The sequence below is a fragment of the Takifugu flavidus genome, chromosome 15 (genome assembly GCF_003711565.1).
Source record: "Takifugu flavidus isolate HTHZ2018 chromosome 15, ASM371156v2, whole genome shotgun sequence".
NCBI classification, from domain to species: Eukaryota; Metazoa; Chordata; class Actinopteri; order Tetraodontiformes; family Tetraodontidae; genus Takifugu; species Takifugu flavidus.
The window spans coordinates 1,397,342-1,412,213 of record NC_079534.1 but is presented as its reverse complement, the minus strand read 5'-3'; the positions used below and the strand labels follow the sequence as shown (position 1 = coordinate 1,412,213).

The window sequence follows — 14,872 nt, the reverse complement described above, 5'->3', positions numbered from 1 at the left end:
GACGCGGACGATGCAGGACTGAAAAAAAAAGCCTAGTTTTAAAAACATTGCTGCCTTAGTAATTCATAACAGCGTAACATGCCAAAGGCTAAAGGTAACGGAATACACCCAGAGGTGGATTACCTTCAAATATCAACCCAGGACCAAATGTATGAATTTAATATTAATTATGACTCAGTACAGAGTTGACTCACAGTTTTATGGGTCAGGACTGAGAGAAACTGACTGCAGAACCTTGTTTTTCTCATTACAATCAATAGAAGGTGAGAGTTTGACCATTTAAACGCCTCTGATACCAGAATTAAACCAAACAGCGAGAGAATTTCTGTCATTCAGGGGGCACAGGGACGAGCCGGACTTTGCATTTCATTACCCGTTTTAAAGCAGGGAGCTGGGAAAGCAGCAAAAGTGTAAATCATCATAAACATCAATCACATTAATGAAAAGCACACATCAGGCAGTTCATTACTCTGACATTAAATACTTTGCCAGGGAACTGCTTGTCAGGCTCCCACACATCATCGACGTGAACGTTTCCAGATCACACGGCAGATCAAAACTGCCCCTAACTTTTAAAGAGACCTTCTCTGCTCTTCCTGATGAGCCCGGAGGACGTAGGGCGCTTCACCAGGGAACCCTTCTTACCTTGTGTTTTGAAGCCAAACGGAGGTAAGTAGCTGTTGACTTTTGCTAAACGTTTGAAGTTGCGATCGAGGAACATGGGCGCCGGTTTCATGAACCTGTAGAGGCGGGAAGAGCACGAGGAAAGAAAACAAAGAGAGAGGACGTTAGTGGAATCATTTTTTTTAAATGAAATCAAACTGAGTTTGGTCCGGCATCATTAGCGGCACCGCCCTCTCCTCCCGGGCTGAGCAAACATGAGCGTTAGAGCCGTGAAACCGAAGAGAGCGATAAAAAGTGAGACGCGCGGGGAGACGCAGGAGCGCAGCTGCAGCGCATAACCCATCAGCATGGGCGTCCAGTCCAAGCCCAAATCAGAGCTGACATACAGTTCTGATAAATCTGCAGAGAGAACATACTTAGACCCAAATGTTTTGCACTCAAATCATCTCTGCTGAGGCCGTTTCCACAAACTAAAACAACACACACACACACACACACACACACACACACACATATATATATATATATATATATATATATGTGAAGAGCAGTCAAGACGTTAGATGGTCTGATATTTAAAAACACATGTGACTCATGGCCCTTGAACTGCTGCTTCCATCGTCGCCTCTTCCTGGTCCTTTTGTCTGTTAAAAGTGTGCATGCGTGTCTCCTTTTGATTAATTGCTGCCCTAAAATCAAAAGGAGCCATTTCCTCTTAGTCACGCCTGCGACCCGAGCGCAGCTTCAGGATGAATGTGTGTTTTTATGACCTGCTGTCAGGCCGTGTGGACGTGAGACGGGAGCTCTGTGTGTTTCCATATCACGCAGAAGCGAATGAGAAAAGATCTATTCTGCTGTTTTATTTTGTTTAAAGATTACAGGAAATAATTGGGCGCACCGTTGCGCTTGGAGAAACCAGACCACCGGAGCTATAACGACGCTAGCTGCTAACCAGGCGTGAATTATGGTTCCTGTGGCCAACGGCCTGCGCTAACTGGTGCCACATGTGACATCACGCTCCAGTGTTCCTGACAGTGTTTCTGAACTCAGCTTGGTCCCGTATCACTGCCATAGGTTGAAAAGAAACACAGAGCTCAGAGACACCATGACCAAACATGGCACAGGGGGAGAGAGAGAGAGAGAGAGTTATAACTCTCTCTCTCTTCCTTGCATCACCTGACAGGCGCACACACACTGAAAGACTTCTGTCCTGCCAAAACAAATGGAGATTCATTAAACCCCAGACGTCTGAGGCCAAAAGGGGCGATAAATAACGATGCACTGAGCCCTGACCAACAGTCCGTCACTCACATCCTGACAGGACAACCCGAAAAGGGAGGGTTGTTGTTAAATTTAAGAAAGTGAGGACTCCCAAAACAGTCAGCTGGTGGGGACACATTGTACTCATTTCCTTTGTTAGGGTCCATCTCTGGGGAAATATTTTCATAACCGAGTCTCTTCGAGTTCACTGCAGCACTTGATTTAGGGCTCCAATACAAACAGTTTTGGGTGAAGCGGAGGGAGGGAGGAGATGTGGAAAATAAATTGGATTCTACAAGGCAGGGCTTCAGAGGAGACAGACCTGGAGGAAGCAGAAGATGATTAGAGGGAGAGCCACAGGACCTCGCTGATAAAGGTTAAGTAGCTTCTTGGAGACATCTGAACTTTAGGCCCAAACTGGGACCAGGACTGAAATGAATTTCTTTCTGCTTAAGCGGCTGAAGCAGCACGATGTGCACAAAAAGACGCTAACTGCTTGACACCCAGTAATGAGCCACACATGCAAAAATGCGCAGACACATGCACATTCAGCGCTGCTTTAATTGGGCTGATTGACCTGCGTGTTCCTGGGTTGAAGGTGGTAGTAATCATTGGGCTCCTGGTGGGGAACTTGTGCTGTACGCTAACTTTGATCCGACACGTGCGGCTGATTAGAGGAAGTCATTATGAGGGGGGACATTGTTAACATATAGCCGCTCAGATAGTTGGAGGGCAGCTCGGCGAAAATGCCTCCCTCCCTCCAGTGAAGCAGCGCTGCACTTTTCTGCTCACGGTGCCGCTGCTCCTCTCCAGAAGTGCACGATTAGTATGTGATTCTGTTACTGTGTAAAAAGTAAAGCAACAAAGTGTTGGGATTTGTTATTCTACTAGTCAGGTTTCTTGTTTCTCTTGGGAAAAAAATGTCAGCACAGATCTAAATCAAGTGGTGCCACTGGCTATTGTGTAGCAACGTGCTAAATTGCTCCTCTGTTAGCTTCTAAGCTTCCAAGAATGCTGATGGTACAATGCTCCATAGATCCGAAAAAGTCGGCAAATCAAGGCAGAGAGCGCCAATGATATTGGGGAGAGCCCGGGAGGACTGTGTAGGCTGGGTCCTCGCGGGCTTGTGATGAGTCAGGACAGGAAGTGGACGGCCGTCATAGAGAAAGCCTCTAAGGCTGGAGGATGAGATAGGAGAGAGATGCAAGACCTTGTACCCGAGTGACAGAGGTTCTTTGTCCTACAGGGGGATCACAAGGACACAGTCTGGTTTTGTGATGCTAGATAAGAGGAGAGAAACATGACTAAAACCCGGGCTGATTGGACAGGAATGTGGGGGCCTCTGTTTCTGACTCAAAAGCCTCAAGGCCGAGCCGGGTTGAGGAGTGACATCATGCGTCACGCAACGTCCAAGCAGCAAGTGATTCCAATAATTTAGTTTTGAAGTTCTCCGTTGTGTGTGTGTGTGTGTGGGAGTGTGTGCGAGCTGAGGTTCAAAGGACTCCGCCTGCATCCGAACAACACGCAGAAAAGAAAGCGTTCTCACTTAGGATAGATGGCCGTCATCTTAGCTGCTGCGTATCCTGGCTTGCACACGCCTTCGCTGAGGTTGCCGTATTTGTACGTCAACTCTGGTGACCTGTATATTAAAAGAACAGTGGGGCGATTAGTCGCACATATCAGGACTATATAGACCATCAGTTACACGGACGCAGCTCCAAAAAGGGAGACTGTCAAACAATCTGCTGCAGAGCTGAGGAAAAATGAGGTCACTTAGGAAGTCGGAGGACTCAACAACAGCTCCATCACCTTGTGTGTGGCAGACAAAGCAGACGGACCCTGTTCAAATAATCACAGCGGCCGTGCTGAAGCTAGAGCCCTCGCCAGTACTAGCGTGCTCATTAATAACCTGATGTTTGCGGTGAATTTACTTCAAATAAACACAGAGGGGCCTGGGTCTTCAGGCTAGGTTAAATCAGAGCTGGCGGGAACAGCTGCAGCATCATTTCTACATAACTTTATGCTCTTCTGTATAAATACGATACCCAGCGTGGCCTCAATTAGCCACAAGATGGTAAATAACTTAAAATCCGCAAAGTGGTACTTTTCATTAACTTGCTACTAGTGGGAATAAATTGCACATACTGCAAACCTAATCACCCGTTTCTAAATGAATTGCTCTTTGTACGAGTAATTAATGATATTGTAGATGGAATGGAAGAAGCTGCGTTTGATGAACCGAACCAGTGTGAGAACCACCCTAAAGCGCCTGTTGACATGGTGCTCACCGTGTGTGTGTGTATGTGTGTGCATGTGTGGACAGACGGGGCTGGCGGGAGCTCGGCGGTGATGGCGGCCTGCGAGTGCAGCCTGCACGCTAATGGGAGGGCCGGGGAGAGGGCCAGCTAACGCAGGAGTGTCAAACCAGGGAATTATACACGTCTCTGAGGCCACGCTGACACATAATGGAGCCGCTTCTCACTCTGACGAGCTGCAGCCAGCTGGGAATAACGGTGTGTGTGTGTGTGTGTGTGTGGGTGTGTAGGGGGGGGCTACAGCGCGGACAAATCTCATAACGGGTGCAAATTAAAGCCGCGCAGTTCTCAGCAGGACGTGGCGAGGAGACGTTAAGTGTTTATTAAAGGGGAGACAAAAATGTGCAGTGAGATTTACGGGCCCAGAGTTTACATTTTTGTGTTGCCCTATTGATCAAACACAACTTGTATTTGAATAAGTGCTCAGCGCGGCGACTTACATCCAAACTAACAAAGTCAGAGTGACTTGCAAGGCCACGGGGTCAACGGTTGCTAAATATAACAAGTTACAAATCCACGGGACGGAGGGTTGCTTCACTTTCAATGAACAAGCTATACGAGAATAAGTTGTACTCACAGTTTTGTATCCAGCTGGAGCAGGAAGCCCTGCTTATCGTACACTGGGGGAGACAAAAACAGAGACATCATTCTCACCACACGGGCCAAACACAACATATCGCACTCAGAAATGACGTTTACATCGCTTTACATCCCTCTCTTTATTAGCCTGCTAGCTTTAGCTGCAGCTGAGCAGCTTTCACCTAGAAAACAATTAGGAATGAATGACAGTATGTTGGACTGGACAGATAAATTAGTGGTCCATTTATAGACCAAAGTCAGAGGATCCTTTATCAATCGATTCCTCTGAAGGAGAAGCCAGAGTGCTGGTGTCTGCCCACCACTGGATGGCAGCACTTCATCCAAAACTGATGTGTAGCACGAGGACAAGAAGAAGTCAAGCACCACTTTAGTACTGTTGCAACTCTGTTATATCACAGTGGAGACTGTAAATTAAATTGCTGTTTTTTTAGTTCCTTTAGACATGCGTACACACCGGATGATGAAATTGTATTAAAATGTTAATGTCACTAAAAAGGAAAGCCTAGATCAGCCCAGGTGAAAACAATATCATGCATCCCTGACAGGAAATATGACGAGCACAGTAGGTGTAACAAGTTAAGAATATTAAGCAAAGTTAAAGAGAAGCCAGCCAAATCAATCTGTTGGGTTTAAAATGGCGTTAGAAAAGAGATTAGAGATCACCTATGGACAAGCACAGGGGCAGCCAATAGGTGCCTGGTGGAAGAGCTCGGGAAGAAGTGCAAAAACTGGAACGTGGAGAGATGAGACATTTATGCCGACGTTTTTCCTGACATTTATAATGAGGCTGACAAAAACGCAACATTTGCCTATAAAATGTTCTGGTAGCTTAATAGCATGGCAGGAAAGTAGTCAAAAGAAGGAAGAGTGCAGCATTACTCCTGCGGTGGGGTTGGGGGGGGGCTGGTCTTCACAGAAAAAAGCTGGAGGAGAAAGATGATGAAATCTGGACAATGGGAAGGCGTGAAAGTTGGTTAGGGAGGGGGTCCAAGCACTGTCCTGGCGAGGGACTTTGCAGCAAAAATGAAGATGTTTCTGCTGAGAAGCATAACGCAGAGAGGCAGAGGCCAAGTTGAGGTAACAGCTTATGGGAAAATTAAAAGCAGCAGGGTCCGTTTCATCTGAACAAAAGGACCAAAATAATCCAGCAGGATGCTGAACATGCAAATGTGTTTTACCAAACCCCGACGACAGGGGGCAGTGTTGCACCACGCTGGCGTTTGCATGCGCAAAAGCCCTTATTGGTTTCGGGTTTTGACTGAGTTCAGGTCGTTGCTAGTTCACCTCTCTTTTTTAGGAGCAAGGGTAAAGTGCGACAAAGACGGGTAGGGCTGCAGATGTACCTGAGCCTACAAATCGTCCCACGGTGCTGTCCGTTTCCAACTCTGAAACACAAAATGTTCAGTTAGCGCTGTCGGGAGGGCAGTGGGTCATGGCAGCATTGGATGTGAAAACACAACCAACTGTTAATGTCAGACATCACATCGGAAGGAAGAGGAGGGAGAGGAAGGAGGACGAGGAAGGATTGACAGCTTTAGACCCAGGAGGCTGAATTATGCGCCTTTATTCAGAGATGAAGAGCCCGACCAGGCGGAAAATTAGGAGCCAGCGGACGCCGTTACACTTGTACAATTGTGCAAAAACACATGAAAGATGATGATAGGTTGAGGAAGGTAGATTTTTCATGGTTGGGTTAGCATTTTGCATATTTATTAGAGGATAAAATTAAACCCACTAATTTAAAGCAGTTTTTCAAGTCCCCCAGTAAAGACGGGCAGAGGCTCGGGGCCTATACCTGTATCTGCACTCCCTTCTGCCCCTGTAGTCGGAGCTACAGTTGTCTCCTCTGCATCCCCCTCTGAAAACAAAAGTGAGGTTTGGACACTGAAGGTCATCCATGAAGAGCTGTGGAAACCACGTTAAGGCAAAGTGGAGCTGCGAAAGCTTTGAGTCAAGAGAAGGCGCTCTCCGGCCAAGTTTCTATGGCTATCGGCAGCTAACGCTAACATCGGTTATGATGTCCTCGTGGCAGATGATCCAGCTGTGTCCACCTCAAGGACGTGGAGATTTGTTCTGCTTCTGAAGTGCGGATCAGCATGAATTCAAGCTAAAGCTTGTTAGCAGCACTGTTAGCAGTTTTTAACTGATGGAACATCTTGATTATTATTTTTTAAGCAGCGGGTGTCACTGTCAGAAGGTAATTAACACTCTGAGGCGATGATCCACCCAGGAAAGTGGATCATTTTAAACAATTAAGCTTTTAGGAAGCTCTGAATTAGCCCCAGATAGAAAAGTTTGGTTCATCTTTATATCCACGACCACGAATCACCCTTACTTAAAGTTCCATTTTTATTGTGAGAGATTCGGAGATAAATGACATAAAAACAAACCAGGCTAACGGGCGCTAACAGAAGCTAACGTCAGCCACAGCACCTGTCTGTGTAAACTGGGAGTCCAGCTGGACGAGAGGACCACTGGTGAAGGAAGACGAGTAAAGTGGAACGAGACCCTCATCACTTCAGCCTTCCCAGAGTCAAACATGCACTCTGATAGGCTGACAGAGGAGACGGCCACACGAGCCCTTCATCAGCACGCACGCACACACACACACACACACACACACACACACACACACACACACACACCACACACACACACACACACACACAGAGGACACAAACCCAACACACCAACGTAGCCTTGATTTAGAGGCCGTATCAGTCAGGAACTGAGGACATTAACTGTTAGGAAACAGCACGTGAACACGCACACGCTCGCACGCACATGCATGCGATGAGCTCGATCTTGGGGGGGAAAGGTGAAAAAGCAACATAAATATGCAGAAGTGATTTCAGTGTGTCATGTGGACGGTATCCAGACGCTACGCCTGAAATCTCAATGTTGTTAAATTGGTGCGTCGCGCTGCAAAGGAAAGATACCGCATGAGCAGCATTTAGTGAGTGGAGAGGAAGATGTGGAAACCCTCTAAAGGATGTCTGCGAAGCACATAAGCCTGTGTGCATTAAACGCTAAAGCAAGCCTGAAGAAGAGAGATTATCCGCTTGATCCTCTCAGTGACACCAGCTGACCAGGGCGCAGAGGAGATCCTGTTCACTCTCGTCTTTGCCCCTCGACCCTCTTTAAACCAAACATCTGGCAGCAGGAAAATGTGAGCCGAATCGCCGCCTTTGCCCCTGCCCTCGTTCCCCGGGACAGTTTCATAAATTCCTTCAATGATGGAAATTGTCTCGCTGAAAGAGCGACGCGCGGCCGCCGGAGTCTGGCAACTTCAGAATGATTTGTTTGTGCAACGGTTGCCACCGACTGGTCGGGGTCCCAGAGTGGATCCCAGCAAAGGCTCCACTGGGTGTTAATGGCAGAGCCACACGTGGGGCAGATGATGGCCACCGAGGGACTCAGCTGGATCGGAAAAGAAGGCTCGGCGTCCGAAAGAATCGCCATAGTAACAAGCAACAAGAAGTCAAATCTTGCGAGGTGCCAAAAAGCACACGGAAGTGTCGCAGCGGGGCCGTCCCCGGGGGCCAGGGGTCAGTCCCGTGCTTTCTGTGCAAAAGGTCTCTCCCTGAGAATGTCCTCCTCTGAAAACATGCTCCGCGCGAGGCAAGAAAAACCTCCCCCAAGAGAAAGCTTTTAGCGCCCCCTGCTGGATCCCAAGCGCTGCTCAGCGCGCCGCCATGACAACACACACACTCACGTGGTGATTTTGCTGAATGACCACGATATTCTGCCCTTAGCGGGACCGCTGCCAATGGAACCCCCTTCCTCCGTTGGTCCTTCTCTAAATATGGAAAAAAGGACACTGACTCATAATGACCAACACCCAAGCATAGAGACGGGAGGGTTTTAAGTGGAATATGGAAAATATCTCCATCCTGTCTGGGCCCTGTCTCTGATATTCATCATTTTAATTTGTTTTTCTCTTAAAGTAATTAAAGTACCTATCGGTGATCCCACACACACACACACACACACACACACACACACACACACACCACACACACACACACACACACACACACCACACACACACACACACACACACACACACATTTTTTAAAAATAATTCGGTTCACAATAAGCCTGGACTGTTTAAACATAATGCCTGAAAGCTTCCAACTATATTTCCTCCGCAGCATCCATGTTAAATGAATACCAAAGAGGGCAGATTTAAAACTCTATATGCAATATTCGGTCCATTATTGTTGGAAAATGTGTTGTTTTTCTTCCCTGCATGTTGCTACCAGCCGGCAACGAACAGTCAACGTGTTAGGAAATCTGATTAGTCTTCTCTCAAATAAAACGGGAAGAAGAGCTTACTGTTAGCACAGGGAGGCAAACGGCTGAGTGAAACTGATGGAAAAGGGCGAGTTAGATAAACACGGAGGGTTTCTGCAGCTACGGGACCAGACAGATGGATGCACAGATTATAGGTAAAGGCTGCAGGCTGGAGGATGCACTTACGAGTCTTCTGGCCCCAAACGGGCAGATGAAGCTTCCCGGAGGAGTAGTAGATGAAGCCCAGGACCAGCATGGGGCACAGGACGAACAGCAGCTTGTGTGTGGGCTTCATGGTCGTCAGTCATTCACATGGCACCATCCAGGTCATTACCTGCAACACCAACGCCCGACAGGATTTAGAAAACTGAGCCGTCAGGAGCAGCGACACACACACACACACGGATGGATGGGACGACAAGGAGAGTCATTTTAGAAAAGAGGAATATTTTAGAGTCAGGAAAGATGCTCAACGATCGCTGAAACACACCCTTTAACTAATCCAAGATACAGTAACATCGATTACGTGAATCACGATGAGCCGATAAATTCTGGGCTGGTTTGACTTCACTTTTCTGTAATTAACAGGTCATCTGTTATTGTGTAAGATTTGAGCCGTTCATGCTCTATTACCACGTTTTATAACCATTTGAATGATGATGCTCTCGGGACTGAATGAGACCACAGAGCGGTCCATAGAGTTCAGGGGGGTGACTGTATCAGAGGCCTTAAGTATAGTTTCTCAGATGGATTTGTGTGGCACAGACGGGTACAAACGTGTCCTATCATTTGTAATAACTACATAATTATTTCGCTGCTGAGGAAGAAAAAACAGTGTCACACCAGGATGGCCGAGGCGCCGTAAACCTTAACTACTAGTTAGAAAAACGCCTGCATCAGGGTTCGGCGCACACTGGGACTTATCAGCATCTGACAGAGACTCACCAAAATGCAAATGGGGGGGGGGGCACCTTCACTGCTGCAGGACGCAGCTTCCAGATAACTGGGAGCCTCAACCAATATCTGTAAACACGTTCGACTACTCCAAAACTACCCCTCAATTTATGAAATCCACCTGTTTTAGCCACCACCACCCCCACAGACGGTGTGCTTATAAATAGCTATGTGTGCCATTCTTGATGGCATGCATGTTATTTCTTTATTCATTCTTTATGCCTATGTTATTGATGGGAAATGGTATGTTCAAAACCACCATGCATCCTCCCCGCTTCTGCTTTTTTTGTCCTCAAATAATAACAGGAACATTTCGGAAACTCCACAAACCACATGGGAAATCAGATGTGATCCACAAGCACCCAGTGAAACCTCACCACCTTCTGTGTTTAGGTTGACAGGTTTTGAGCACATTTAAGACATTATATATGCACGTATACTCGCAGGCGTCCTTCCAGTCAAAGCGAAGGGCACAATTTCCCGGTATAAGATTTCTACTATTCTTGGACTAAACCGCAACTATTCCACAATTTCGGTGACTACGGTCATGACAAAACCGGAGAAAGTGATGCAATTTAACAGAACTTTTTTATGGAGTACTTTCTCCAGCTAGCTGTGCTAGTTACAAGTGCTAACAGGACAAACATAACGGAACTTTTCAGGTCCCATAATATTACGACCGCTACCTCGCAACATACTGGATCCACTACAGTGATTTAGTAGCTTTGGTCTTCAAGGGCCGCCGCGGAATTCACGCTGACGCGAATAATTAACACATTTCCTCCCCCCCACCCCAACAAATTACATTTGGGTGACTTTAGTCGTGCTGAGAAAACGAGTGAAAGGCTGACGTTACGTTACCGTTACCGTTAGCTTGGCTTAGCCAGCAGCTATGCTAACACCGCTACGTTGGCACGGCGCGAGGTTCGCCTTGATCCCGTCCGCAGGCCCGCACTGGAACCGCACGAAAAACTACCGGGCGCATTTTCCGCCCACAAATTGGCTTACAGATGGCACCGAGGGCGACGCGCCTCTCAAATCGCCCGCATGTGTCGGGAAATAATGACACAAACCCCAGCGGAGGTGGGGGGAGAGACAGACCGGGGAACAATACCGAGGGAGCCCGGACCACCGGTGTTATCCAACCGAGCACCTCCGAGGAAAACACGGCGCAGCAACGTCTCCGTTCCCATTTCCCAAAAAGCTATCCGCCAACTGCGCGGTTTACCTTCGCATTTCATCCGAATCCTCGGTTCGGAACCAACGCTGGCCTTCAGTTTAAAGGCTGGGTTAGTCGATAAAACGACCGCGATCGTGCTCCCCTCCAAGGCATCGTGATGAAATCCGCGAAAGTACCCGGCTCTGGAAGCGCAAGACCACCGCTGTCCGCTCTCACCAGCTCTGCCTCGCATGGAGATCGGTACTGTCGACAGGCACCCCCTCCATCAACACCGCCATCGGCCCGGAGGGGAGGAACGAGCCGCGGTCACATGAGGTGGCCCCCGAAGTCGGATGACCACCCCCCACTCCCTCCTCCTCACTCAAACGGGCCTTAAATGAAAGCACCTTTTCTTCTGCACCTCGCTTTGAAGCTGCCCCCCCCAAAAAAAAATGATGCAGTGATGCGTGTTACCGACGTCCCTATGAGCAACTAAACTCTGAGCTGCACCTACAGGTGTGAAACACTGCGATTTCACCTGGACACACAGCAGCCGGGGGTGCCCACGGTTAGTGCCATGGCCAGGGCGCACAAGTCATGGGGGGGGGGGGGGTATTTCCCTATCAGCAGGGAAGACCACGGGACCTATCCTATCAGATGATCCTGACACAAGCAAGAACAAGCACCGCCACTCACCAATTATTAAAACACCAACACGTCTGTGTGGGTGGTTACTAAAAAAGAAATGCTCACATTTGCAGATTAACATCGTTGCAGAGGAACATAAGCCTCCTAAATACGACATCCCCTTCAGCCGAGGGGGTGTACGGTGGCGGTGACTGGTGTTTTCCTGAAGTTGCTCGGCTCTGGTTACCACCCACGGAGCAAACAGCCTCTCCGCGGAGACAGTGGCGATAACGGACCTTCAGACGCCGCAGTATCTGCGGGGTGGTTCACAGGATGTTCCTGGAAGCGGGGAGGAAGTTCTTTTACGGCCCCACGGTGATGAACAACAACGTCAAACGCAAAGAAAGAGCAAGACACGCGTAAAGACGTTTGAGGCGCCAAAGCCCCAGCGTTAAACAGTAATTACGCATCTGTTTATAGCATATAGTCTGTATTTTAGCATGCAAACTTTTGTGGATGTTGTTTGGATGATGCGCCTGCTAAAACTGGCTGTGGCCACGCATATTCCACACATCGGGAGAGTCGCCCTTTCATTTTAAATGAGCAAAACAGTCATTTTTGAAGGGCAGAGCCGACGCTGAGCAGGTATATATGCTGCAGATGGAACCAGCGAGGGCTCCAGCGTGGAGCAGCGGCCCGGGCGGGCCTCGATCCCAGTGGGATCACCTGCGTTATGAATGAGAACTGCAGTTCTGCTGTTAATAATTGAATGCGGCGCTCCTCTAACATCCACTCACTCCTCTCCTTCCCGCTCCGGTTTCACTCTTAATTCACTTTTCCTCCCGGCTCTCGTCTCTGACCCGTGTCCCGACATCCAGGGGGCTGCGCGTCCTGCGCGTGCATGCGTTGCTAAGGTGCAGGGCGGTGGTTACGGGCTTGGGTGGTTTTTGTTTCTCTTCCTTTGCCTGGCAAACAAGCAGAGTGGTCTTCGGATCTATCACAATTAAATCAGGCAGGAAATCCAATCTGCTGCTGCGCTCCTCTCCATCTGGGGTCGGGGAGATTAGCAGGAGGGTCGCTGACGCGCACAGGCAAACACAAAGGCGCGTGCACGAGTGTCCCAGCTTCAGCTGAAGGTGGAGGTGCAGGTTGTTTGGCTGTTATACTGGCATCCGAGCGGGTTCGGCGTGTTTTCTGGGTTGATTTATGCAGAATAGGTGAGAGAAGACAGCGGGATCAGAAGCGTAAAAGCCCTGCAGACACTGAGGTGGCACGTCTGTCTCCGCACGGCCAGACAGACTGACACAAACTCTCCTCTCGTCTCTAATCACGTCTCAAATGTCCGTCTCGGGTCCAGTTAAAGCAAACAAAGCAAAGGTTGAGATTGTTTAGTCAGAATCCATAGAAAAATGCAAATAAAGATTGTTGTTTTTGGAGCATTTTGCATATTTACTAGAACATCTGTCGGTATGAACCAGCATTTATGAAGCACAGAATTATAATTCTGAACAAACTATATTCTATATTTGAACATAGAACATACAGACATTATGGATATTCCTGCTCTTGGAAGGCTTTCGTGGAGCCGCACCGAGCAGCTTACAAGGTCGCGGGTTCGTTTTTGGCCTTTAAATAATTTCTGTTTTTGTTTCCAGCCTTTATCTGCGCTCGATATGATATCCGAGTGGGGGGAGATTAGACGACAAAATATTCCCACAGTCAAAGGGAAACAAGCAGGACGCCTCAGGGATATCAGGGAACTTGTTTAAATTGAAGAGGAGTGGAATCAGAGCGAAACAGGTGTCACCTAGAAAAGTTTGAACAAGTCTTACCTTCAGGAGCCGAGTCTTTAATCGGGATTATGAGCAGGGGCGATGCGGCGTGTTAGGAGGAGCAAACACACACGGATTCAGTCACTCTCCTTTTAGAACGCTCTGCAAACCTCCGGTTAACCAGTAACAGCCAGGACCTGAGCACTGGCGGCATTTTGGGAATGAAATCGAGGCAAAAATGTGAAGAGGTTTTTCTGCCGTTTAACCTGTTTTAGGTCAGATTAAACTCTGGCTAATATGGATCAGATGATTTACCTTCAAAGGAATCTACCACCAGCTGTCCGATCATTCTCCCTCATCGTTAGTTAAAATATAGATTTCCAAATGCTCTATGTGAATGTTTAAGGTAGACTTTGGTCTCTAGTTGAGCGATAACACGTTTCTACATAGACCAGAATACCAAAGTACAGCAAGCACGATCAAGGTCAAACATCAGGGTCATGTACACCAGTTTACCCAGGGGGGGCTTTCTGTTAATGGGGGATCCCAGAAGAGCCCCCCTCCCCCTCCTCTAAACATATGTCAGGAAATACATCAATGTAGGAGCGTCCATTAGTGGTAGGAAACATGTCCCACCCTGAGACGGCGGCGTGCTCGCAGCAGCCACATTGATGGGAGGATTACGCCCCCCCCCCCCATCGTGGTGCGATAACGGAGCCTATGGGGGAAACCTAAAGCCCGTCCGCTGCTCAGTGAGGTGGCACCGACAGGAAATGTCCAATTACGATGAAACAGGAGACGATGTACACATTCCGAGTGGGGAGAGAGCTGAGCACCACGAGAACACAGCTAATGCAGCCGAGCGTGTTCGGTTGTGGCTCTGCAACTCTGCAGCGCACGTGTCGCTAAAAGTAGCACGCCGCCGCCAACCTGAAAGTCAACGTGTGGTGAAACCACGCAGCCGTGCATTATTAAAATAGGGCCGTTCGTACAGTCGACGGCGGAAGCTGAGCCCCTCCTCACACCCGGTAATGCTTCCTGTTTAGGCTTCTCAGATGAAGATCAAGGAGAGGAAAACCAACCCACGCTGCTCCGAGAGAGCGCCACAAGGGCTTAAAGGTTAGACGCCATCAACGCGCTGCAAAAAAACAATTAAAAAGAATCTTTCGTCTTTTCAGGCTGCATTTCCCTGTCGCTAGGCGATAGATGGGCATGAATGCTCGCCAAACACGCCGGGGGGGTCAACCTTCATAAACGTCCAGACT

The 14,872-nt window shown here is 48.4% G+C and overlaps 1 protein-coding gene across 9 annotated transcripts in view; it reads right to left on the bottom strand.

The window, feature by feature from the left end:
- st3gal3b (ST3 beta-galactoside alpha-2,3-sialyltransferase 3b) overlaps positions 1-14,872 on the bottom strand; it is a 32,547-nt gene that overhangs the window by 15,700 nt on the left and 1,975 nt on the right. Inside the window, exons 1-8 of one of the 9 annotated variants that reach the window (XM_057055980.1) lie at positions 13,668-13,820; positions 9,282-9,429; positions 8,515-8,598; positions 6,595-6,657; positions 6,143-6,184; positions 4,777-4,819; positions 3,431-3,523; positions 646-740 (exon numbers count right to left, since the gene is read on the bottom strand). In XM_057055980.1, the coding sequence (XP_056911960.1) occupies positions 646-740; positions 3,431-3,523; positions 4,777-4,819; positions 6,143-6,184; positions 6,595-6,657; positions 8,515-8,598; positions 9,282-9,390 (529 nt within the window). In that variant the 5' untranslated portion in view covers positions 9,391-9,429; positions 13,668-13,820. Of the gene's footprint in view, positions 1-645; positions 741-3,430; positions 3,524-4,776; positions 4,820-6,142; positions 6,185-6,594; positions 6,658-8,514; positions 8,599-9,281; positions 9,430-10,916; positions 11,159-11,277; positions 11,598-13,667; positions 13,821-14,872 lie in introns of those variants that run through there. The other 8 variants (XM_057055978.1, XM_057055977.1, XM_057055981.1 and 5 more) reach the window with 8 other exon arrangements.